We start from the raw sequence: 25940 nt of genomic DNA on the forward strand, positions 1-25940 counted from the left end.
ACTTATCCTGGCACCGGGTCAACTGTTTTCCCCGCCTCTTTTTTCTGGGCATGTTTTCCTTAGCTCAAAGGCTGGTCTCCCCCTGCTTTTTGCAGGGCTAGCTTTTGTCGAAATCACGTTGGCTGGTCACCACTTGTTGGGATTTGTACCGGAGTCCCGAGAGAGAGACACTGGCACTCTGTGATTCTTTGACCAAAAGCCCTTTATTGTTTCAAACAGCTCTTTTTATAACCTTCTAAATGTTTCTCTGGAAGCACTCCAATTGGTTCAAAGTTTGGCTGTCCAGCCTCCTCTTGACCAATTTTGGCTTCTGCAGCCAGGCAGAAATCCATCTGACCATCCCCTGTCTTTTTCTAGATTTTTCCCCGGTGGGTTGTTTTCCACCATAGTGCCTTTTTTCCATATATGGCCCAGTACAAGCCAGCTTGTACTGCCACATGGAAGGAATGCCCTATGAGGAATGCCAAAGGACTTTGGGCTTATCTAGATTGGCTCTTGTGAGTCACACAGGTGCGAGGCGGGGCTTCCTCCGTCGGTGAGCAGTGGGCTGATTAAAAGAAGCCTCTAGGGAGTGTTGTGAACAGGAGCAGGCAAACCGGAACTTGGTATGACTCTGAGGGTGTGGCAGGGCATTTTCCGGGGCAGTTCGTGCAGGCAGGGCAAGCAGACAAGGTCGCAGGTTTTTTCCTGCTAGTAAGGTTTGCTGTATGTTGTTTGCTGTGTTTCTTTTGGTTGTTTGGTTTTGGGGTTTCTGTTATTAATGGTTTTTACATGATTGAAAACTGTAGTTAGTAAAGTGTGTGTAACCAAATGGAACACTCCAAAAAGGACATGTTTGTCCAGAGCCCTTCCTGTGCAGAGTGTTTGAGCTTATCAGTGGTACCAGGGGCGTTGTGGAGGAAGCCTGCCTGCAGTGTGAACAGGTGAATGATCTCCTTTTGCTAGTGGCAGAGCTTAGAGGGGAAATTGAAAGACTAAGGAGTATTAGAGAAAGTGAAAGGGAAATAGATTGGTGGAGTTCCACCCTTCCATCCTTGAGGGAGGCCCACCAGGAGTCAGAGGACTCCTGCACCTCCCACTGTCAGGAAATAGGGGGACACCTGGTGAATGGAGTGGAAATGGATCCCTGCTTGGGGAGGTAATAATAAAAATTCCTCCTGACCCCAATCCCCTAGCCAGGTGCCACTTCAGAATTAGTATGAGACCCTGGATCATAGAGAGTCAACCAGATTATTTAGAGGAAAATAATCTGCCCAGTGAGCCTCCCAATTACGCTTCATCTGTAAGACGGATCACCACCTCTCACATCAAAAAGAAAAGAAGGGTAATTGTAGTGGATTACTCCCTTCTGATGGGGAACAGAGGGCCCCATATGTCAACTAGACCCATCCCACAGGGAGATCTGATGCCTCCCTGGGGCCTGGGTATGGGGTATCACTGAGAGACTTCCTGGGCTGATTCAGCCCTCTGATTATTACCTACTGCCGATATTCCAGGCTGGGAGTGATGAGATTGGAAAGCGGAGTGTTAAGGCAATTAAAAACTACTTCAGGGCACTGGGTCAAGTGGTTGATATGGCAGGGGCACAGGTAGTTTTTTCCTAAGTGCCTTTGGTGGCTGAGAAAAACAGTAAAAGGAATGGGAGAGTTCACATCATCAAGTGGCTCAAGGGTTGGTGTCATCGGCAGAATTTTGGGTTCTTTGATCATGGGGCAATTTTTATGGCACCTGGCCTGCTGGAACTGGATGGACTGCATCTCTCTGCTAAGGGCAGAAGAATTTTAGCTCATGAATTGGCAGAATTCATTGAGAGGGCTTTAAACTAGGTTTGAAGTGGGTAGTGGATGCAACTGGGCTGTCTGGAAGTAGGCCCAAGTGTGGTAAGCCTGAGCTGGGGGTAAAATCAGTATCCCAGCTAAAGTGCATGTATACCAATGCATGCAGCGTGGATAACATACAAGAAGAACCAGAGACCATGGTGCAACAGCAAAGCTATGATGTAGTTGCCATCATGGAAATGTGGTGGGATGACTCACAACTGGAGCACTGCACTGGATGGCCACAAGTTCTTCAGAAGAGACAGGAAAGGGAGAAGAGGTACAGGAGTGGCCCTTTATATTTGGGAGGCTTTAGACGCCATAGGTATTGAAACTAATGATGATGGAGTTGAATGCCTATGGGTAAGAATTAAGGGGAAGACTAACAAGGCTGATATCCTCCTGGGAGTCTATCATCCACTCAACCAGGAAGAAGAGGTGAACAACTTACTCTATAGGCAGCTGGAGAATGTTTCAGGATCATCAGCCCTTGCTCTTGTAAGTGACTTCAACCTGTCAGACATCTGCTGAGAATTTATTACAGCAGAAAAAAGGCAGTCCAAGAAGTTTTTAGAGTGTGTGGAGGACAACTTTTTGTTGCAGATGGTGACTGAGCCCACCAGAGGACGGACTATGTTAGATCTGTAGTTTGCAAATAGAGATGGGCTGGTGGGAGATGTGGTGGTTGGTGGCTGCTTGGGACACAGTGGTCATAAAATTATAGAGTTCTTGATATTTGGTGAAATCAGGAGGAGCATCAATAAGACTTTTACATTGGACTTTCAGAGGGCAGACGTTGGCCTTTTTAGGAGACTTATTCAGAGAGTTCCTCGGGAAGCAGCCCTTAAAAACAAAGGACTTCAGGAAAGGTGAGTGTGCTTCAAAACAGAGATCTTGAGGGTACAGGAACAAACTGTCCCTGTGTGTCGAAAGATGAGTTGATGAGGCAAACGTAGAACCTGGATGGGAAACGAGGTTCTGAAGGAACTTAGGAATAAAAAGAGGATGTATCATCTTTGAAAGGAGAGTCAGGTCTCTCAGGAAGTACAGTAATTTCACAACTATAAAGCTGCACCCTTTTGACTAAAATTTTCTCCTGAACCCGGAAGTGCGCCTTATAGTCTGGTGCGCCTTATCTGATGTACAAAGTTGCGACATTTGCCACCCCGGAAGTGTGAGCCCGCAACACTCCCCAGCCGAGCAGAGCCCGCCCGGCGGCGGCATCAGGCCAGTGCCAGGCCAGGGCGAGCCCGGCGGCATCGGGGCAGCAGCCGCGCGGGGGAGGGAAAGGGCGGCGGCACAGCCCGGACGGGGGGGAAAAACCGCCGGCATCGGGGAGCCCCCCGCACGGGGCGGGCTCACCGGCATCGGGGCAACCCCCACGCGAGGGGGGGAAAACCGCCTGAATCGGGGTGGCCGCCGCGCAGGGGGGGAAAGCCACCAGAATCGGAGCGGCCGCCGCGCAGGGGGGAAAACCGCCGGCATCGGGGCAGCGCGGGGCGAACCTGCCAGCATCGGGTCACCCGGAGCGCCAGGGAACTCCTGGAGCAGCAGGGCCCCGGGGACGCAGCATGGAGCAGCAGCGGACATAGCCCGGCCCCGGGGACACTCCACGGAGCAGCGGTGGGCATGCCCCGGCCCCAGAGACGCTCCACGGAACAGCAGTGGGCATGCCCCGGCTCCGGGGACGCTCCAAGGAGCGACGGCGGACATAGCCCGGCCCCGGGGATGCTGCACGGAGCGGCGGCGAGCATAGCCCGGCCCCACCGGGTACAGGAGGGCCCGGGGTCCCATGACTGCCGGGTTGAGGCGGGGCCTTGGCCAGCAACCATGCGGGGGGAGCTGGGGGCAGAGCCTCGCTGCAAAAAGAAAGTGCACCTTATAGTCCGGTGCACCTTATATGATCTACAGAGTTGCGAAATGTGCTGGCTCTCGGGGGGTGCGCCTTATAGTCCGGTGCGCCTTATGGTCGTGAAATTACTGTACTTATTAAGGAGGCTTCTAGGGCATGTAGGAAAAAAGTTAGGGAGGCCAAAGCTCTGTTTGAACTAAAAATGGTGACTTCTGTAAAATATAGTAAGAAATGTTCCTACAAATATGTCAATGGTAAAAGGAAGGGTAAACTGATCAGCTTATATGTTCATAAATCTGTGGAACCAGATGGGATCCACCCCAGGGTGATGAGTGAGCTGGCAGATGAGCTTGCAAAGCAGCTCGCCATCATTTACTAATTGTCCTGGCTCACTGGTGAGGTTCCAGATTACTGGAAACTGACCAATGTGGCACCCCTTCACAGAAAGAGTGAGAAGGAGGATCCTGGTAACTATAGGCCAGTTAGCCTGACCTCAGTACCTGGTAAGGTTATGGAAAAGTTTATACTGAGTGCCATCACGCAGAACTTACAGGATGGCCGGGGTATCAGACCCAGCCAGCATGGGTTTAGGAGGGGTAGGTCCTGTTTGGCCAACCTGATCTACTTTTATGACCAAGTGACCCGCCTGGTGGATGTGGGAATGGCTGTGGATGTTATCCATTTGGATGTCAGCAAGGCCTTTGACACTGTGTCCCACAGCAAACTCCTGGAAAAGCTGGCAGCCTGTGGCCTAGACAGGAGCACTCTTTGCTGGTTTAAGAACTGGCTGCATGGCTGGGCCCAGAGAGTGGTGATTAACGGTGCTGCATCCAGCTGGCGACCAGTGGATAGTGGTGTTCCTCAGGGGTCTGTGCTGGGGCCAGTCCTGTTCAATATTTTTATTGGTGAAGTGGCTGAGGGTACTGAGTCTTTCATTAGTAAATTTGCAGACGACACTAAGCTGGGAGCGTGTGTCGACCTCTTGGAAGGTAGGGGGGCTCTGCAGAGACATGGAATGGTTGGATGAATGGAGAGAGTCCAATAGGATGAAGTTTACCAAGTCTGATAAAACACCCTGTGGCTACTCCTGCTCCCTAAATACCCTGCAGAGCTAGCCTGAGGTGCTATCAAGTAGAACAGGATAAGATATATAGAGGCTCTTCCCAGGGTTTTCCTCAGTTTATTCCTTCAATGCTTCGGAAGGGAAAAAGAGGAAAGAAAGAGGAAGATCCTCAAGGTCTGGGGTCTTTTCTAAGGTCAGAAAAGGGGAGGGGGGGACCTTTGGCTTCTTGCCAATCCCATTGCAGAGGGTCAGTCCATAGGTTTTACAGGGGTTACAGGGACATACCATTCTTAAAGCATCTGGGTACAGGGTTACAACATCTCGCCGTTTTTTTGTTTAAAAGAAGAAAGAAGGATATTAGGTTATTCTGGATTCAAATTATGATATTTCCCACCACTTGAAGTTAGTGGGAGAATTAGATTGTTTCAGGGTTTTCATCTCTATGTGATTTACCACTGAGACAGAAGGCATGAGACCACTAACAGCCTTGAGAACTAAGTGACGAAGGATTCCGAACGCCATTATTACAAGGAAAAGAATAACAAAGAATAACAAAATAGTTTTAACTATAGAAGTCCACCACCCAGTGAATCCCCAGCCCTTGAACAGTTCATTGAACCAATCTTCAGATTCTTGCTTCACTTGTCCGATCAAGCTGTTCATGTTTCGAAGGACAGCATGGATGTTAGGAGCTTTTGAGGTCAGGTTCATGCAGCAAAGTCCTTCAAATTCCTGGCACTCATGTCCATGTAGCAACAGGAGAAAATCTATGGCAGCACGGTTTTGGAGTGTGGCCTGCCTGGTAATTTGTTCGTCTTCTAGGAGGGAGCTGATGGCAGTGGATGTCAAATTTGCCTGTTTGACTACCCAACACGCTAGGTGGCCCAATTCACCCAGAGCCTTGGCTGCTGCAACCCATGGAAGAAACACGGATACAGCAGTTCTTTTTGACTTGGGCCAATGAAAAATTTCAGAGTCACAATCTCTGTCCAAATTGTCTGCACTTCTTTTTTGGATTTTATCAACTGATTTGTTTTTATGAGTCCAATCATTAATTAAGGTTTCGTTGGGTGCCAAGAAGGAAAACCACCCTATGGTACAAGGCCCTCTTAAAAGCCGCGAGGGAATTCCTGCCCATGCCCGATCTGCACAAACCAAGAACAACCCTTTAGGGAGGCTCTTGGGACTTGTTAGAAATGGGATGTCTGCTGCAATATGACTCAGAGCATTGCACCACCTTTTGGCTGTGAATTCCTCTCTATATTGTATTACAGTAATTTCACGAATACAAGCAGCACTGTTTTGACCAAAATTTTGCTCCCATAACGGAAATGCGGCTAACACTCAGGAGCGGCCAATATGTGAATAATTTTCTGACATTTTCAACCCCAGGAGTGCAAACCAAGTCAGTGCAAACTGCAAAGTCGAGCTCCTGCCAGTAAAACCCGGCATTTACGCGTTTGTTACAAATTGGTTACTCTGTTGCGCGGCGGGTGGAGCTGCTGTGTGCAGGCAGCACAGGGGGTGGGGAAGGCGGGGCAGCTCTCTCCTGCTTGGCCCCACGGCTCGGGGGAAGGCGGGGAAGCTCTCTCCTGCTTGACCCCGCGGCTTGGGGGAGGCAGGGGCTCTCTCCTGCTTGACCCCACGGCTCGGGGGGCTCCCGTCCCCGCATGCCGCAGCAGCAGGCAGGCTACATCCTCGCCTCCCATTGCCACCGCAGGTGCTGGCAAGCTCTGTGCCCCACTTCCGCCGCGGGGCAGCGCCGGACCGGGGTGACCGAGCCCAGCGGTGGTGGCGGCCGGCAGCGCCGAGCTGGGCCACCCATCCCTGTCGGCAGTCCCGAGCCCTCATGGCCCAAGCCGAGCCAGTAAGCCCCGCCCTGCCACAGTTCTGTTAATATTTGGCAACTTTGTTGCACGCGGGTCCTCACTGCGATCGACAGAGCGGCTTATACGCAGGTGCGGCTTATTTATGGACAAAAACCAAAATGTTTGCCAACACCCGTCGATGCGGCTTATACTCAGTGCAGCTTGTATTCGTGAATTTACTGTACATTGTGGTATTCTTTGGTTTCAGAAGGTTTTGGATAGATTGCAAGATGAATGCAGTATTGTGCTGCATAGGAACCTAACAACTCTAATTCCTGGGGTTCCTGAGCTGCTTTTGGCAAATTTGGCAGCAGTTCCCCTATAGGATTCTTTTCTGTTTGCTACCTACGAGTTTTGTATACTGAAATTGTGTGTGACTCGGGAAGTTCATTTGGCATCTCTATTTCAAAACTGGCTGAATATTCTCCAACCCTCAAGGGAACTCCTACCAGGCAGGTGGACATAGGATTTTCTGCTGCGGCCGTGGACAGGCATATGTTTTCCTTTTGGAGTATCTTTGCCTGGGTCACCCAGACGTTTTGATGCGGCTGAGGGACGATCCATGCAGCTGCCAGACTGTTCAATGTTAACAGGATGACAACTTGGATGGGGTTCATCACGGGGTTGAGTGGAAGGAAGGTATTATCTAAAAAGAAAACAAACATTTTTAAAACATGTTAAAAGTCCCTGAATCAGCCCGAAGGTAGTCTTCTATGTAGGTTCTCTTTCCTCTCCGGTGGCGTCTTCTTTTTGAAGCAACTGCGACTTGCTTCTCTTCCCCTTCAGCTGGAGCTGGCTGTTTGGGGACAAAAGGCTTCACCCATTTCTGAGGAATCCACCGAGGGCCTGAGGGAGTGGATACGCACGCATAACCACGTCCCCAGGTAATAAGCTCATAGGGACCTTTGGTTTCCCATGTTTCTGAGTCCCTAATCAAAACTGGTGGATGCTGAGAACTTGAACTGTTTACCACTGTTAAAATGACGAACCACAGGAGGATTCATGTTTTCAAATGAACAGTTCAAGAAATTGATAGTGAACAGGGCTTTACAGAGCTTCTGCTGTGGAGACATCCACACAGTTGAAATGCTCTGTCTAGCCAGAACCTGCTTGAGCATGTGGTGTGTATGCTCAATCACAGCTTGGCCTGTGGGGGAGTGGGGTATGCCAGTCTTATGTTCCACTCCCCACTGCTGGACAAATTCCAGGAACTCCTTGGACACATATGCTGGGCCATTATCTGTTTTGATTTCCTTAGGGACCCCCAATACTGAAAATGCTTGCACTAGGTGTTGTTTGGCATGCACAGCTTTTTCTCCTTCATGGGCAGAGGCATAAACTGCACTTGAATATGTGTCAATGCTTACATGAACATATTTGAGGCGACCAAAACTGGGAATGTGTGTGATGTCTGTCTGCCACACCTCACAGCTGCCAAGGCCTCGTGGGTTAACCCCTTTACCTAACGATGGCAGAACCTGGAGCTGGCAACTGGGACAGGTGGTCACAATTGCCCGAGCCTGATTCCGTGTTAACTTGAACTGACGGATCAGACCTGGCACATTCTGATGGTACTGCTGGTGGCTCAGCTTTGCCTGTTGGAAGATGTCTGGGAGGCGTGCTTGTTCAGCTGGGATTGCAAGGGAGTCTGCCTGACGATTCCCTTCTGCGATCTCACCTGCCAAATCGGTGTGTGACATCACATGCATCACATAGAATGGATGTTCTCTATGAGAAATTAGATAGATTAGTTTTGACAGCAACCTGAAAAACTGCTCATTGTCGACCTCTTTGAGCACTACCTGCTCCGCCCTGGACACTACCCATGCTACGTAAGCTGAGTCTGTTACCAAGTTAATTGGCTCTGAGAACTTTTCAAAAGCTCTTACCACTGCAGCCAGTTCAGCTACCTAAGGTGATCCCTCCACAAACTCAACATCAGCTTCCCAATGCTGAGTCTGAGGATTTCTCCAAGTCATCACTGACTTGTGGGAAGCCCCAGAAGCATCTGTGAACAATGTGAGAGCTTTGAGTGGTCTCCGACTCCTCACGAGGAATGAGGTGGAATTCCTCATTGAACAGCTTGTGAGACAGGGCATGGACTGATATTTGTCCACTGTAGCTGTCCAGAGACAACTGGAGACTGGCATTGCTCAGGAGCAAGTGCTCAAACATCTCCTTTGTCAACCTCTCAGGAGAGTTCCTTCTCTCCTTAGAGAGTTTGACTGGAAGGTGGATACATGTAAAGTCACAACCTGCCAGCTCATACAGTCTCATCCTTGCCTTCCGAATCAGCTGAGCTATGAGTTCTTGTGGCTTTGTGATGGTCTTGGATCTTTGGTGGGAGAGGAAGACCTACTCTATGATTAAGAGCGAATCTCTCTGCCCCTCGATCCACTGGAATATCAACCCGTGTAAGTGTGGCAGTTTTCCCTGAATTATGAATTGGAAAGGCAGTTCAGGCTTGTAGTGATGAGCCTGCCTCTCTGCTAGAGCTTTCTGTACCTTTTCAATTGCAGCTTTTGCCTCTGGGGTCAGTTCCCTGGGAGAAACCAGCTCTCTCTCCCCCTTCAATAAATTGAAAAGGGGTTCTAGGTCCTCATTAGTGAGGCCTAACCAGGGCCTAACCCAATTCAAAGACCCACACAAGGAATGGAGATCTGCTAAGGTCTTTGGATTACAATTAATGTCCAATTTCTGTGGAACAATGGTCCTTGCAGTGATTTCCAAGCCCAGGTACTTCCAAGGTGACATCCTTTGGACTTAATCCTCCTGCAATTGAAATCCAGGAGAGGTTAAAACCTTAACCACTAGGTCAAGTGTTTGTTGGAGTATAGAGTCATCGGGGACACACACAAGCAAATCATCTACATAATGTAAGATGATAGCTTCCTTTCTCTGAGCACGCACTAGGGACAGCAATGAGGCCACGTACCACTGGCATATGAAAGGACTACACTTCATCCCTTGAGGGAGCACCTTCCAGTGGTAGCGCTTCATTGGGGCTTCTCTGTTGATAGTAGGAACAGAGAAGGCAAACCGTGGAGCATCTTCTGGATGTAAAGGGATTTGAAAGAAACAGTCCTTAATATCTAAAACTGCCAAATTCCAATTTTGAGGAAGCATCGTTGGGGAGGGCATCCCAGCTTGAAGTGATCCCATGTCTGCTATAATTTTGTTTATTTCCCGGAGATCATGTAACAACCTCCATTTATCCTTCCCTGGTTTCTTAATTACAAATACCAGGGAGTTGCAAGGGCTTGTAGTTTCTTCTATGTGTCCTTTTGCCAATTGCTCTGCTACAAGCTCCTCCAGCGCCTTGAGTTTCTCCTTACTCATCAACCACTGAGCTGTCCATCTTGTGGAATCATGCCGCCATGTCAATTTTTGGGCAGGGCGCTCCTCAGTGGCCTCCTTTAAAAATCCTGGGGAGTTTTGGGGATAACTATTTTCATTCCATACTGGGACATGGTATCTCTTCCCCACAGGGGGCACTTGTAATCTGTAACAAATGGACAGACACTAGCTATTTTTCCATCTGGCCCCTCAATTTGCACGATGCTTTTTGATATTTTTCCCAATTTGACTCCTCCTACGTCTTGGATTTTGCCTACCACGGGTTGCAATTCCCATTGTGACGGCCACATCCTTTCAGGTATGATCGTCACATCTGCCCCTGTGTCCAGCACCCCCTCCACATGGAGATGGTCTGAACCATGGGTCAGATTGCATGCCAGAGAGGGTTTTTCTTCACCCATCACTTCTGCCCAATAGATTTCAGGTGATTTTCCTTCTGCTGTGATTTCCTTTGGAACAGGAATGGCCTGGGCGAGGATTTGCCCCTTGCCCAGGTAATAAGGTTGTTGAGGGCAGCGTGCTAAGAGAATGAAACCGGAGATGTTTTTCTTCTTGGATATGGGAAGTAACTCCATCTCCAAGGGTGTGTGTACTGTGTCCCCCATAACTAAATACTCACAGCGTAGTTCCAAATACAACAACGTCACGTCCAGTGAAGTGCTAGACAGGTCCACTGTAATCACTGTCCACTCTGTTGACATAAAATAAAAACCTTTAGTAGTCTTAAGGTTGAGACGAGCAAAAGGCTTCCAACCCTTGTTAACTGAATATTTAACATTTATGTTATCTTTAATCCCCACACCATTTGTCCCATCCTCCCCCTTTGTTTTCAAGAGAGAGGCTTTTGCCTGTGTGGAACCCACTATATTTATATCTTTGCGTGATATGATATTTATGGTGGGCATACGCTGTGCACCTAGTTTTTTTGTTTGTTGGTCTTCTTCTGTTTCTGGTTGTTTGGACAATCCCTAGCATAGTGTCCTATCTTGCACTGGAAGCAGGTGATATGCTGCTGCTGTTGTGGAGGCACCGGTTGCTTCCTTGGTCCTGGTGTTACAGCTGCTGCAGACTTTGGTTGTGCAGGTCCAGGGTTCCTCTCTGGTGCACTGAACAGTTCTGCTTTTCTGGTGCAGGCTTCTATCATCTGTGCTAGACTAGGTGGTGGCTCAAGGGGAAGACTAAATATGACCCTGCGACAGGCATCGATAGCATTCCTCTGAGCCATTTCCTTAATTATCTCAGCTTGCACCACTGGATCTGGTACCTGTCTTTCCACCTGCATTGAAGATGGTCCAGAAACTGCAAGAAATTTTCTGAAGGAAACTGTTTAATATTAACATAACTACCTTTAACTTCAACAGTAGGCAATTGATTGAAGTCTTTTTCTTCTACCAGGCAGATCTTATCCAAAACAAACTTGCATAATACCCGTGTTTGTTTTTCAGGACACTGTCAATCTCCATCACCACAGAGATGTTCATGTGTAATATCATTATTATCCTCACCTTTTGCACCATTTGGGCTTTGTTGAAGTTCCTGCAAAAGCATTCTTAAATATCTTTTCCACATGCTTTCCCACAAATCATACTCTGAGGGAATTAACAGACACCTGAACAAATCCTTAATATCATTGGGTACCATCTCATTTGAACTAAATGTAGCTTTTAAAAATCCTTTAAACATTTCACTGTTTCTGCCAAACTCTCTTCGAACCTTACAAATTTCCTTTTTATCTTGATAGGACAATGGTTCATAAGTCGTTTTTCCATTTCTCCTACCCAGATAGACCACAGGTGCCACAGACGGGATCTCATTGGTTACCAGATTTAAAGTTTCAGGGCTCTGCATTACCCCCCCTTCGGGCTCTGTAATTTGTTTATCCTTTCCCTCTGCAGAGGCATTGTCCTGAGGGGGTTGTGAGCTCAGCCCTGGCCCACAGGAAGGTCCTGCAAGGGGCCCTCCCCCCCCACCCTTCCACCCTGATAGCTTGGAGGAAAGGAATGTGTAACCTGAGCCAGGGAGGGGTAACCATGGAAACCCAGATTACAGGATGGGGGTAGGAACGAATTTAGGGGTGGTCCCAGAGGGAAAAAGGGATTATGGGATGAAGAAATGGGCGCCATGTGGCTGCTATTGTCTAACGACCTTCGGGGGCAAGCCACGTGGCCAGAGCCATGTTGGCTGTTGCCCCCAGGCCCCTCAGAATCAACCATGTGGCCAGTGTCCGTAGTGGGATGTGGATCGGAACTCTGCTCTGAAGGAAACACAGTAGGTAAAGAGGGATAGAGCGAAGAACTGCTGACCATTTTTGAAAAATCCTCACATCCTGGATACTTGGGAGGTTTTTGGGGCCCCGTGGTTTTTTCCAGCCCCAGGTGAGTGGATTTTAAAGAAAGGGAAAAGGAATCCGAGGTGCTTTGCTGTGGCTGTCGGTTGTTTTCTGTTTGAAGTAAAAGTTTCCTAATTTGCAAAAATATTGGGAGGAATATAGAAGCTTTTTCATCTCCATTTTCCACTTTTAATGTTAATAAATTTCCAATTTCATTCCAAAATAGAACCGAATTCATATCTTCCAAAATAAGATCTGATTTTTCCACAGACAGCCACTTAGCAAAATGTACTAATTTTCTGTCAGAGATGTTAACATCTGCAGAATTCAAAGTTCTCTAATCTGAGAAGCCACACTTTTTTTTAAACTAGATTGCTGCGTACCCATTTTGTTTTTTTCCCAAAGCAATCTGCTCTAATATCTCCCCTGCAATGCACAGTTAAAACACAGAAAAATGCGGTTATTGTTTGTATTTCCCGCGCATTGCAAGGAGGAGGGAGAAAAGCTGCCGGCTGGCTTTCCCCCCCCCCCTCACCACGGAGACCCCGCTGGCTGCAGGGCGGTGCCGCCGTTTTTTAAGACCGATTCTGGCGTGCTGAACTTCCCACACGGCAGAACGACCTTGGCTACAACACGCCCCCCCCCCGCGTGTCTCCAGCTCTGCACAGCCCCGAGCCCCTGGCCGGCCACTGTGCAAACAAGCTTCCCTTGGCACCCCGCTGTTACACAAACACCTGTACCCTCCCCCACAGAGGGAGCTTTTTTACTTACGATTCTCTAGCAAGTGCCTGGGGCTGTGAAAAACTGTGGACCACGGTTCCTTCTCTGAGATCGCCCACCTTGGGCTCGGCGGGGTCTCAATCTCGTCCCTGTAAGCTGAAACTACTATAAAAGCAGTCTTTTGCCTTCAGGGTAGCTGCGAACCTTCGGCTTTCTGAACCCCGTAGGGGTCATAGCCTCTCACGTGGATTCTAATGAAAAAAACCCCACTTTGGTTGTCAACTGATAAAACACCCTGTGGCTACTCCTGCTCCCTAAATACCCTGCAGAGCTAGCCTGAGGTGCCATCATGTAGAACAGGATAAGATATATAGAGGCTTTTCCCAGGATTTTCCTCAGTTTAGTTCTTCATGGCTTCGGAAGGGAAAAAGAGGAAAGAAAGAGGAAGATCCTCAAGGTCTGGGGTCTTTTCTAAGGTCAGGAAAGGGGAGGGGGGAACCTTTGACTTCTTGCCAATCCCATTGCAGAGGGTCAGTCCATAAGTTTTACAGGGGTTACAAGGTTACAGGGACATACCATTCTTAAAGCATCTGGGTACAGGGTTGCAACACAAGTCCACATACCAAGTCCTGCATTTTGACCACAATAATCCCCTGCAACATTATAGGCTGGGGACAGTGTGGCTGGACAGTTCCCAGCAGGAAAGGGAACTGGAGGTACTGGTGAACAGGTGACTGAACATGAACCAGCAGTGTGCCCTGGTTGCCAAGATGACCATCAGCATCCTGACCTGTATCAGGAATAGTGTGGCCAGCAGGACCAGAGAGATCATTCTTCCCCTGTCCTTGGCACTTATGAGACCTAACCTTGAGTACTGTGTCCAGTTCTGGGCCCCGCAGCTGAGGAAGGACGTTGAGATACTTGAACATGTCCAGAGGAGACAACGAGGCTGGTGAGGGACTTGGAACACAAACCCTACGAGGAACGACTGAGGGAGCTGGAGTTGTTTAGCCTGGAGCAAAGCAGACTCAGAGGTGACCTTATCACTCTCTACAACTTCCTGAAAGGTGTTTGTAGTCAGGTGGGCTTTGGTCTCTTTCACCAGACAGCAACTGACTGAATGAGAGGATACAGTCTCAAGCTGCACCAAGGGAAATATAGGTTGTATATTAGGATAAAGTTTTTCACTTAAAGAATAATAAAGTACTGGAATGATCTGCCTGGGGAGGTGGTGGAGTCACGATCCGTAGATGTGTTTAAAAAAGAATTGGATGTGGCACTTGGTACCATAGTCTAGTTGGGATGTTAGGGCAGGGCTTGGACTTGATCTTGGAGGTCTCTTCCAACCTAGTGATTGTGTGTCATTCTGTGATTCTATGAAAAAGGTTAAACTGTGATCTCATTGCTCTGTACAGCTTCCTGAGTAGGGGAACTGGAAAGGGAGGTACTGAGCTCTTGTCTCTCTTATTCACTGACGGCATGTGGGAATGGTTCAAAGCTCCATCAGGGGAGGTTTAGACTTAATCTTAGGAAGCATTTCCTAACCAAGAGGGTTGTCAAACTCTGCAACTGGCTTCCTAGAGAGGCAGTTGATGCCCCAAACCTGTCAGTGTTTAAGAGGCATTTGGACATTGCTTTTGTGGCCTTCCTCTGGACTCTAACAGGTCCATGTCTTTCTTGTGCTCAGTTCTTCATGTACCTTGTTACCATCTCTTCTTGTTAGCAAGTTATATTCACATTCTTCATCTAAATGCTGTCAGGTTTTAATAAACTGGGGACTACCTTAAGTTACCAACACAAGAAACTGAGCAGTACTCAGTTTCCACAGTTGTTTTTTCTCTAGAACTAGGTATATGAGCAAGCAAGTTCTTGAAATCAGTCAAGACCTGTGTCCTGGGGTGACTTTATGATGCTTGTATCCCCAAACGTCTGTTCTGTTTGTGCTGTATATTAAGTTCTGCAACTTTAAGACTGGTTGCAAGAGTGAAGGGGGAGAGAAGAGGCAGAGTTTGTTATCAGAGACTGCACTTGCTCCCCTACATCCTTCACACAGACTGTGTTGTCTGCAGTGAACAGCAGGAGAGAGCGCTCCTTTGCTTTTAGTTTAGTTTTTGACTAGCTGATTCAGAGAAGTTCCCTGGACTGTTTTTTTTTTGTTGTTGTTGTCGTTGTTGTTTTTTCTTGGAATTGTTTGAACTCTTTCTGGACTGAAAAAACCCAGAAGAGCACCAGGAGCTTGCACCTGTGGCCCACAGGGCCTGGCCTGGGCCACGGCATTTCCCAACGCTGGAGGGACTGAGAACAGACTGAGCCGAGCAGCAATCCATGAAAGGGATTCTTCTGAATTTGTCATCTCTTCAGAGCGACAAGAGGTTTTGTTGCTTAGTACTGTTCATTATTGTGATGGGGAGTGCTTTGCCTGTTGAATAAACAGTTTTTTTCCACTTGTCTCCGAGGAAGTCTTTTCCCAAATGAGTTGGGGAAGGGGCCGCTTGAGTCTGTTTCCTAGAGGGACCCCATTCAGAGGTTTCCTCCCAAATTTACCCTAATCAAGGACAACCTGTCAAGCTCATTTTTATCTGACAGCAAAATAGTGTAGTCTACTCTCAAACTCTCAGTTCAGTGTTCTAAATATTTGTTGGTTTGTTACATGTAATTTCATTCATGGAGACTGTGTATGAATATTCAAGAAATTTTGCACTTCAGTGAATTTGAGAAAAAAAGACATCTGGCTGTAGAATTTGAGTTTTATCAAATATAAGGCATCCCTAAGGTGAACAGTTATGGAACAGGGCAAACACTAATTTGAGTAGAGGGCATAGCTTGTCCTTAGTAATTTTTGCAGCTTCTATAATAGATTTTCCTTCTGTGTATCTTTTGGGCTACTTTTGTTTTGGAAGGCTAAATGTGTTGCACTGTATAGTAACATTCAGAGTCTCTGAGCAGAGGGCAGAAAACAAATTTTGTGTTGAACCATCCTGCTAAATATGTGGGTATACTTTTTATAGTGTTTTAACTACTTGAACTGATTTAGTTAAATCTTAATTTTTCTCATCAACCAGTAATGGAAAACATGAAATCCGTGTGTTCATGGGGTTTTTTTACTTTGTGAGAACAGTTGTTTTGCTTTTTTAATAAGGGTGTTTTTAAACTTGTTTCCTCATATAACTAAGAGGTGGCTAATGACAGGGTGAAAATGCTTGTTTAGTTGGTGCAGTCAAATCTTAAAAGTATTTTGGGTTTCTATTCATAGTTTTTGAGAGATCTTTTAATTTCTAACTGTTAGTTCTTATAATCATGTTCAAGGGAAGTTCTATTTCCTTGGTCTTTATTGCAAATGACATCTTTCCTGTAGCTATTTGCCTGGAGGGCTTAATTTTTGAAAACTTCAAATTCCAGCTGTTGTTAAAACTGGAGACACATCTTTCCACCGATTGAGTACAAGCTTGAGTGTTGGAAATAAAATGTATGTAGTCTTATTTTAATTTTGCCACTTCTGTCACATGATATGTTCTTTTATTTCTCCATAGGAAAATCCAAATATTAAAATATTTCTGAAAACTTTAATTGCACTTTCAGTGCTTAACATTTATTGCTATTATGAAAATTACAGTAATTTCACGACTTTAAGGCGCACCCTTTTGACTAAAATTTTGGTCCGAACCCAGAAGTGCGCCTTATACTCCGGAGCGCCTTATATATGGAAAAAGTTCAGAAATTTGCTAACCCAGAAGTGCGAGCTGTGAGCTGAACCCCAACCAAAACAAACCCCAAACACTGACAAAGTGTCTTGGATTACAATACAGGATATGATCAAAGTATCTATTCTATCACTATCTGTTGTGACCACGTGGGGCAGTGATCTTTATCTCTGTGGGAGATACTCTGCTAATGGGCCATCCATTGAAACCAGGTGGAACATTGTTCTTTATCTTAGCACCCCCCCATCCTTCCTCCAGAGAGTTATCTTCTGCTAATGGCCCATTGAGTCCCACTGTGTGACTGATAAAATTACTTTATCCCACTGAGAGTTACTCTAGCAAGGGGGGAGAGCCAAGCCTTTCTTGCCTAGATAAAAACTGAAATTCTAGGACACCGAGTAGTTCCTTCTCTCCTGGACTCTAGAAAAAAAATGAGATTTCTCCACATCACTACTAGACCTCTGGAGGGAAACTGCACCTTCTACAGGAGCACTGCTTCAACTAAACCACATCTGTCACTGCAAGAAGACTGCAACCACTATTTAATCGGACTGCTACCAACACCTTGCCTGACGGGGTGTCAGGTTCTACTCTGACTTTGTCAGGGTTTGGAGTTAGTTTCTTTGTAGTACTGTATTTCTATTTTAATTTCCCTAGTAAAGAACTTTTATTCCTAATTCCCATATCTTTGCCTGAGAGCTGCTTGATTTCAAAATTATAATAATTTGGAGAGAGGGGATTTACATTCTCCATCTCAAAGAGAGGCTCCTGCCTTTCTTAGCAGACACCTGTCCTCCAAACTAAGACACAAAGTCAGAGCACAACCTGACACCCCGTCAGGGTGACACCCGTCAGTCAGGGTTTTGGTAGCAGTCCCATTAAATGGTGGCTACAGTCCTCCTGCAGTGACAGACGTGGTTTAGTTGAAACAGTGGTCTTGTAGAAGGGTGCAGCCTCCCTCTGAAGGTCCAGCAATGATATGGAAAAACAGTCCGGTTTTCCTCTGGAGTCCAGCGAAAAGAGGGTGACTTGGTGTCCCAGAATTTCAGTTTTTATCTAGGCAAGAAAGGCTTGGCTCTCCCTCCTTGCTAGAGCAACTCTCAGTGGGATAAAGTAATTTTATCAGTCACACAGTGGGACTCAATGGGCCATTAGCAGAAGATAACTCTCTGGAGGAAGGATGAGGGGGTGCAAAGATAAAGAACAATACCCTACTGGTTTCAATGCATGGCCCATTAGCAGAGTATCTCCCACGGAGATTAGGATCACTGCCCCACCTGGTCACAACATAGTGATAAAATAGATACTTTGATCACATCCTATATTGCCAACCAAGACAGCACAACTGGCACGATTGTTACTAATTCGTTACTTTGTTGCGCGCAGATGCTCGCTGCAAAAAAAAAGTGCGCCTTATACTCCGGTGCGCCTTATATATGGACAAAGTTCGGTAATTTGCCAACTCCCGGAGGTGCACCTTATAATCCGGTGCGCCTTTTAGTCGTGAAATTACTGTAATTTTCTGAATACATATGCCAAAGCTATGCTTGGAACATGCACATAATTTTTAAGAATTTTTTTGGATCTGTAGAGAAACCTCAATTAAGTATTTCTATGTAGGTGTGAATTTAAATGTCCATAGATTAAATTCTGAGCATTTCTACAGATATATGAGGGGGGTTTTTATTGATAACATGCATGTGTCCAACACTCTCTGACTGTGTTCTTTTAGATATTCCATTTGTAGAGAGTTTAATGCTTTAATGACAATGTTCCTTTTTTGAAGTGTGGTGGGTTGACCCTCGCTGGGTGCCAGGTAGCCACCAAAGCTGCTCTGTCACTCTCCTCTGCAACTGGACATGAGAGAGAGAATATAGTGAAAGGGTCATGGGTTAAGGATCAGGAGAGATCACTCACTGAGTAACATCATGGGCAAAACAGATTCAACTTAGGGATATTAACTGAATTTATTGCTAATGAAATCAGAGCAGGATAGTAAGAAGTAAAATAAATCTTAAAAACACCCTTCCGCCATCCTTCCCTCCTTCCTGAGCTCTACCTCCTCCCTGCCAGCAGTGCAGAGAGATGGGGCAGAGGGTTACAGTCAATTCATCACAGGTTGCTTCTACTGTTGCTCAGGCAGAGGAGTCCTTTATCTGTGCCAGCATGTGGTCCCACCAATGGGAGACAATTCTCCACAAACTTCTCCAGTGGTAGTCCTTCCCATGGGCTGCAGTTCTTCATGAACTGTTCCATCATGGGTCCCTTCCATGGGGTGCAGTCCTTTGGGAAAAGGCTGCTCCAGCATGAGTCTCGTATGGGGTCACAAGTCCTACCAGGAAACCTGCTCCAGCGTGTGCTCATCTCTCCATGGATCTGCAGGGCCCTGCCAGGACCCTGCTCCAGCACAAGTTTCCTACAGATTCACAACCCTCTTTCAGGCATTTGCCTGCTCTGACGTGGGTATCGTCCATGGGCTGCAGGTGGATCTCTGCACCCCCAGGGTCCTCCACGGGCTGCAGGGGGACAGCCTGCTTCACCGCGGTCTGCACTATGGATTGCAGGGAAATCTCAGCTCTGGCACCTGGAGCACCTCCTGCTTCTCCTTTTGCACTGACCTGGGTGTCTGCAGAACTGTTTGTCTCACGTATTTTCACTCCTCTCTTCTCTGGCTGCAATTACAACTGTGCAATAACTTGTTTTTCCCCTTCTTAAATATGTTATCACAGAGGCATTACTACCATTTCTGATTGACTCACCCTTAGCCAGCAACAAATCCATCCTGGAGCTGGCTGACATTGCATGTTGGACATGGGGGAAGCTTCTAGCAACTTCTCATGGAAGCCACCCCTGTAGTCCCCCCCGCTGTGAAAACCGGGCCATGCAAACCCAATACACGAATTTGTTTATTTGACATTACATGGAACTTGGATTTAGCAGAATGATGCAGCAATTTACTTAAATCACAGTGCAAGTACAAGTTACATATAGCAGAGTATATCAGTTGCAATGTACAGTTGTATCACAATACAAATGTGTTTGTCATTATTGGTCTCCATCACAATGCTGGGTATCCCCAGTTGTTGGGAAGAAATATGTGGGTTGAAACCCACTCAAGCCTGTTGCTCTACTCAATTTTCTGTCTGTTAGTTGTACAGTTTTTATACTGTATATGCTATACTTAATTTTTATACTTGGTTTTGGCTCTATACTAAGTTTTTATAATGAGTTTGGCTGAACCATGTATACACTCACCCATTCTGGCCTCATTAATGCAGGAATATATGTATTTGATGATATTATCAACTCAAGGGCAGATACACAGCCATTTTAATCCCTTAACTGTTGTAGCCATTTATCCGGAACAAAGACTACCTTCAGTCTCCTTTGTGTTCAACTTTTTGTAACAGTTGTCATCAGTAACTCCCTAATTCTTCACTTAGCTTCATGAGTACATAGTCCTTGCCTGTCTTCTCAGCCTTCTTCCATTGTAGAAACTCATTGAGAAATCACGTCATGATATGTTTAAGTTTTTTACTTGAAAAAGAGAACTTTTCTATAAGATACCTTTTTGACATTGTGCATAAACACATTTTATTTTTCAGTAATTCCTTCGTTTATATTGTAGGTCATGCTGGAGTCTCTGCAAGCATGATGAAGAAAAGAACTTCCCACAAGTAAGTTCATAATACTTCCTCAAGTGTAGTTCTCAATAACTGGCAGTACCATTCTAGAAATGTATCTGTATTGTTCCAGTCATTTTGAAAAAAATGTGGAGCAGTATTCATACAGTGTATGTGTGTAGAATCAGACTGTAATTCTTTTGGGAGGACAATGGGAAAGAATGCACAATGGATACAGTTCTAAACATAATTTTGAATGTTATTCTGAGAGAAATTACTCTGTCGATAAAGTTCTGTAACTTATAATTCAGAAACAAGATTGCAAGCCAGAAATTGGGCATATGTACTCTAGGATTCATTACAGCTTTAGTTTTTGAAAAGGATTTTTTTACCTTTTTTAAAAAAATAATGTACTGTAGTATGGCTGCTATTTGTGTGAAGGTTACTTACTTATCCTATGCATTCATCACATTTATTATTCACTCTACTGGAATTTGAGATAGTAGTAGCTAAATGTTGCTAGAGTAAATGTGAGAAGATATAGGTAGTAGCTTAGACAAAATTTACCTTCATTTCTAACAGCTAGATGTATCTGGCTGCATCTCTGGTGGGTGAACTCTAAAATAAAGTGGAAAAAGGTAAAATTTATCAAAATACTATTAGTTATATTTTGAGTATGAAGTCCTATAATGCTGATATACAATAGGCATCAATCCAAAACAATTTGTCTGGCAGAAATATCTTCTTTGATTAACATTTCAATTAATATTAACTATTTCCCAGACACAACACCTGATATAAAACTACTCTTAATTCCTTCCACCAACTCTTCACTATTCAGTCTTGTCTATCTTCTTACAAGGCAGAGATAAACATTTATTTGTCTAGAGACAGGTAGAGTTAAAATTTAATTTCTCTTGTTCTTTTTCAACCGCTCAGAGAAAGGAGTATATGATGGGAAGACTATCAGAGGTGGGTTGCCTTTTGTACTTGAGGGTGGCTAGATTTGTCTTTATTTGTTGTTTGATATACACTTATTTAAATACCTAAATAGGGTGTATATTTTTTAGCATAAAGGCTTTTATGGGGCTTATTAAATCACATGATTTTGAGGCATTTAACTTAAGTGCCCAACTGAGTTTTATATCGATTTAGCCTAGTTTAATTGTTTAAGAATTCTTTGGTAAAGGTTTTATTTTGTACCAAACCAAGATGACTTTGTGTGCTGCTCAATGACTTCTCTACATATGACAGACACTAGTATAGAGTTGTTTTTATTTGATATTCATTGCTTATATTTTTGAAATTAACAGTAAGTAGCACTGTAGACATTTTTATAGTAAACAAGTGAGAGATGAATCACTGTTTAAAAATGTATGCTGATACTACTTTGTACCATTACAGCAGACCATGAACTAATAATGCATACTTTGTCATTGATTTAGTTATGATCACTTTTACATTCCTCATTAAAAGAAAAAGAGGAACGAGTTACTGGCACTTGAAAGCCATAGTGGAGATTCTAAATTCAGTTCACAAGTTCATAGGGGAGGGAAAAGCCAACAGGATAGAACAGGACATAGTCCAGTAACTGAGGAAGGGATAACATGAGCTGTGTGGATTAGTCTTCTAAATTCTTCTTTACTAAAATGTTAGTTAACCATCAACCCTTTTGGAAAGGGGTCCCATGGTCAACTACAAAAGGTCAGTTCTTCTGAATGTTCTGTCAGTGTCAATGGGTAGTGATGATCTTCGTGAATAAAAAGTTGACTCTATTTGTGTCAGATCAGTCAGTAGTCTCTTGACTCTTATCCTTTCCACCCTGCGTGCATAAGGAAATAGTGCACAGTGTAAGTATAACATCTTACAAGTTTCTCATAGCTGGCAGTTCAAGGACTTTGAGGTGGAGGTTCTATGTGCCACTTAACTATCACTGTACTTATCCCTTGTGAATTTCTGATTACAGTTTAAACTAACTTGTTGTGGTGGATTATACTTGACTATGAGCCAAATTCTCACCCACCTGCTTATCCCCCTTCCTCAGTGAGGCAAGGGGAGAAAACAGAATGAGAAAGTTCATGAGTCAAGATAAAGACAAGAAGATTGCTTACTGTTACTGATCAAATGGGAGCTTCAGACAAGCCCTGCCTTAGCCTCAGATTTTTGACTGCAGCCAAAATTTAGGTGGCCTGCAACTAAAATCTCTCTGACCTGCAAGTTCTAAGAATGGCAGATGAGGTCTATTATAAAATGAGTTATTTATTGAATAAACAGGAGGTAACAGACAAAAGACCTTAAACAGAGTTACTTATTACAGTGTAAAACAAAAAGAAGTACTAGTAGATTACATAAAACAGTGCACGACATTAAGGTACCTATATTAAAGCTAGCAAAGAAATAGTATAGATTAGGAGTCAATGTAAATTACCACTGAAATGACAGTAGTATACACAGATTCCCTTCCCTCAATTCCTGGGAGAGTAACCACAAAGCAGGTGTCCCAACTTTGGGGAGAAAGTCCCGCATATTTCCAAGGAACGTGCAGATTTCTGCTTTGTGAAAGTTTTGTGTAGCTTTTATAGTTTGTAAAGAGAAGTGTCTGTCAGTCAGAAATTCCAGCTTATCTGTCCACATCTCACTTCCACAGCAAGATGTTTATTGAAAGCCTTACTGCTGTGGTGCTGAAATAACTCGCTACAAGAAAAGCTGTCCTGATTTAGTTATTTTACCAAAGCTTGTGTGAAGCTCATGTGAGGGGCAAGATGCCCTGAGTTATTTCACCAGCTGACAAGCAACAGATAAGGTCTTCGGAGGAGGAGGGGAATTCCCTGCTACACTTACCAGGCACTATCACAGGCAAAACAGGCTTGACTTGTGGAAAATTAATTTATTGCAAATTTAAATAGATTCAGGTGGTAAGAAACAGGAAGAGAAACATTAAAACACCTTTCTTTCCTCCTTTCCCATGTTTAAATTCATTCTTTCCCTCCAGACTCACTACCACCCCCAGGGTGCAGGGGAAATGAGGGAGGGGAGTTTACAGTCCATACATAATGTTTCCTTTCTGCCACTCCTTTCCTTTTGTACTTAATTTCCTCCTGCTCTGGCATAGGTTCTCTACAGGTCACAGTTCCTGTCAGGAAAATCTGCTTCATCATGGTCTCTTCTAGGGGAGACAGTCCTGTCAGTTAAACTCTGCTCTGGCATGGGTTCTCTGTGGGCTTTCCATGGGCTTCAGTTCCTTCATTAAATACCTAACTGCTCCAGCATGGGTCCTTTTCTTCCCCTCTTTTTCTGCCTGTCCAATGGTGGTTTTTTGCTCTTTGCTAAATACGTTTTCACAAAGGCACCATAAACTTTGCTGATTGTCTTCACTTTAACTGTCAGTGGGAACCATTGCCAAGCCAGCTGGAACCAGCTGTGTGGCACAGGGTAATCCAATTTCTTCTCATAGAGGCTACTCCTGTAGGTGTTGTCATGTCTGTATGTATATGTGTGTCCATTACCAAGACTTTGCCACCTATGTCCAATATACTTGTAATCCTAAGAAAATTAATTTCACAACTGAATGTTGGCTTTTGAAGGAGTACAGAAAGTACTTTAAAACTTCTGTCTTTAGTAATGTGCCTCACAGTCTGAATGTTAAGAAAAAGTAGTTTAGAACAATTCTCTGATCACATTATCCCCCATTAGTGATGGTTTGTAATAGCATCAAAATTCTAATTCAGGCCCTATTTTTAATATTTTTTCTGCATGGTTCCACAAAATATAGGAATTATATTGACCATTGCTAATTTGCTTCATTTGTACTCTTTTCTAAATTTCTTTGAACTTTGCATTATCTGGTTCTGCTAATAAAACTTTTTCTCGTAACAAGACTTTACTTATCAGCTCAGTGCCTTCAAGATAAATACTTAGTCACTGAGATGAGCAGCTCTGGTGCCAGCACAATCCATAGCATAGAGGGGATTCCTGAACTTGGGGGAGCCATAAGAGCTGCCAGGAGCCCACACTTATGCTACAGCAACTGTCATGACCTGGGTGAGGCCAGGAGCCACAGTGGTCAACCCCCCCACCTCCGTATGAAAGAAGCCTTTAGGGAGTGCTAGCGACCAGGGAAAGCCAACAGGGCAGTTTGCAGGGAAGGGCATGCAAAAAAGGTACTGTAACTCTGCCAACACAACCAGGGAGCAATGGTATCTAGCTGGCAGAAGGCTATGAACACTCTAAACTCTGCACCCACAATGAACAACACAGCTTTCCAGACAAAACTCTGGTGGGAAGACACTGCTACCCAAGTATGGGGCTGCAGGGCATATCCTACTCTTATGCCAGTACTGGACAGCAGCAGTGAGCACAACTGGGGGAGGTGCACCCAGGTAGAGTGATACAACACCCTGGCCTTGCCCCACTCCCCAAATACTCTGCAGAGCTGGCCTGGGGTGCTATCATGTAGAACAGATGAGATATTAGAGGCTCTTAATCTCAGGAGTTTAATTCTTAGGCTTCCATGAGGGCAGAGCAGGAGAAAAAAAGACTGAGATAAGAAGTTCAGGGGTTTTTCTAGGGTCAGGAAAAGGGGAGGGGATATTTTCTTGGCTTCTTTCCAATAACCTTTCAGGGGGTCAGTCCATAGGTCTTGCAGAGGTTACAGGGTTAAAGGGACATACCATTCTTAAAGCATCAGGGTACAGGGTTACAACAGTAGAGGAACTCCTCCACTTAGCGACAGACCTCTAGGACATGGCAAGTAGGTTGTTAAGGAGTATCAGGGAGAGTGAAAGAGAGACTACTAGAATTGTCCTCTACCTTCCTTGGGGCAGGGCTGTCAGGCAGACAGGACACATGATATGGAAGATTTCCTATCTTGTCTCTGCTTGGCAGAATGTGGTGACTAAAGCGATAGGGGACAATGTTGACAAGTTCCTGCTTGGTGTAGCAGAAGTAAGGAGGGGAGTCAGCAGAACTGACACCTTGGACTTGTGGAGGGCACACTTCAGTCTGTTTAGGGACCTGATTGAAAGAGTCCCTTGAGAGGATGTGCTGAAGTGCAAAAGAGTCCAGGAAGACTGAACATTCTTCAAGAAGGAAATCTTAAAGTCTCAGGCCATCCCAGTGTGCTGAAAGATAAGCTGATAGGGAAGACCAGCCTGGCCGAACAGATCTTTGGCTGGAATTCAGGGAACAAAGGAGAGTTTATGACCTTTGGAAGAAGGGGCAGTCAATTCAGGAGGACTACAAGAATGTTGAGAGGTTGTGCAGGGAGAAAATTAGAAGGGCCAAAGCCCAACTAAAACTTAATCTGACTACTGCTGTAAAAAGACAATAAAAACTGTTTCTATAAATACATTAGCAACAAAAGAAGGGCTAAGGAGAATCTCCATGCTTTATTGGAAATGGACAGAAACATAATGACAAAAGATGAGGAAAAAGACAAGGTACTGAAGGTCATCTTTGCCTGAGTCTTTAATAGCAAAACCAGTTGTTTTCAGGGTACCCAGTCCACTGACCTGGTAGACAGGCAGGGAGCAGAATAAAGGCCCCATAATCAAAGGGGAAATGGTCAGTGACCTGCTACACCTCTTAGATATGCACTAGTCTATGGAGCAG

General features: G+C 45.2%; 1 protein-coding gene across 4 annotated transcripts in view; it reads left to right on the top strand.

The window, feature by feature from the left end:
* Positions 1-25940, top strand: part of LOC117005059 (spindlin-Z) — a 129124-nt gene that overhangs the window by 83004 nt on the left and 20180 nt on the right. For all 4 annotated transcript variants that reach the window (XM_033076290.2, XM_033076289.2, XM_033076291.2 and 1 more), the window contains one exon: positions 20336-20384. In XM_033076290.2, the coding sequence (XP_032932181.1) occupies positions 20336-20384 (49 nt within the window). The remainder of the gene's footprint in view (positions 1-20335; positions 20385-25940) is intronic.

This window comes from Catharus ustulatus, chromosome W (genome assembly GCF_009819885.2).
Source record: "Catharus ustulatus isolate bCatUst1 chromosome W, bCatUst1.pri.v2, whole genome shotgun sequence".
NCBI lineage: Eukaryota > Metazoa > Chordata > Aves > Passeriformes > Turdidae > Catharus > Catharus ustulatus.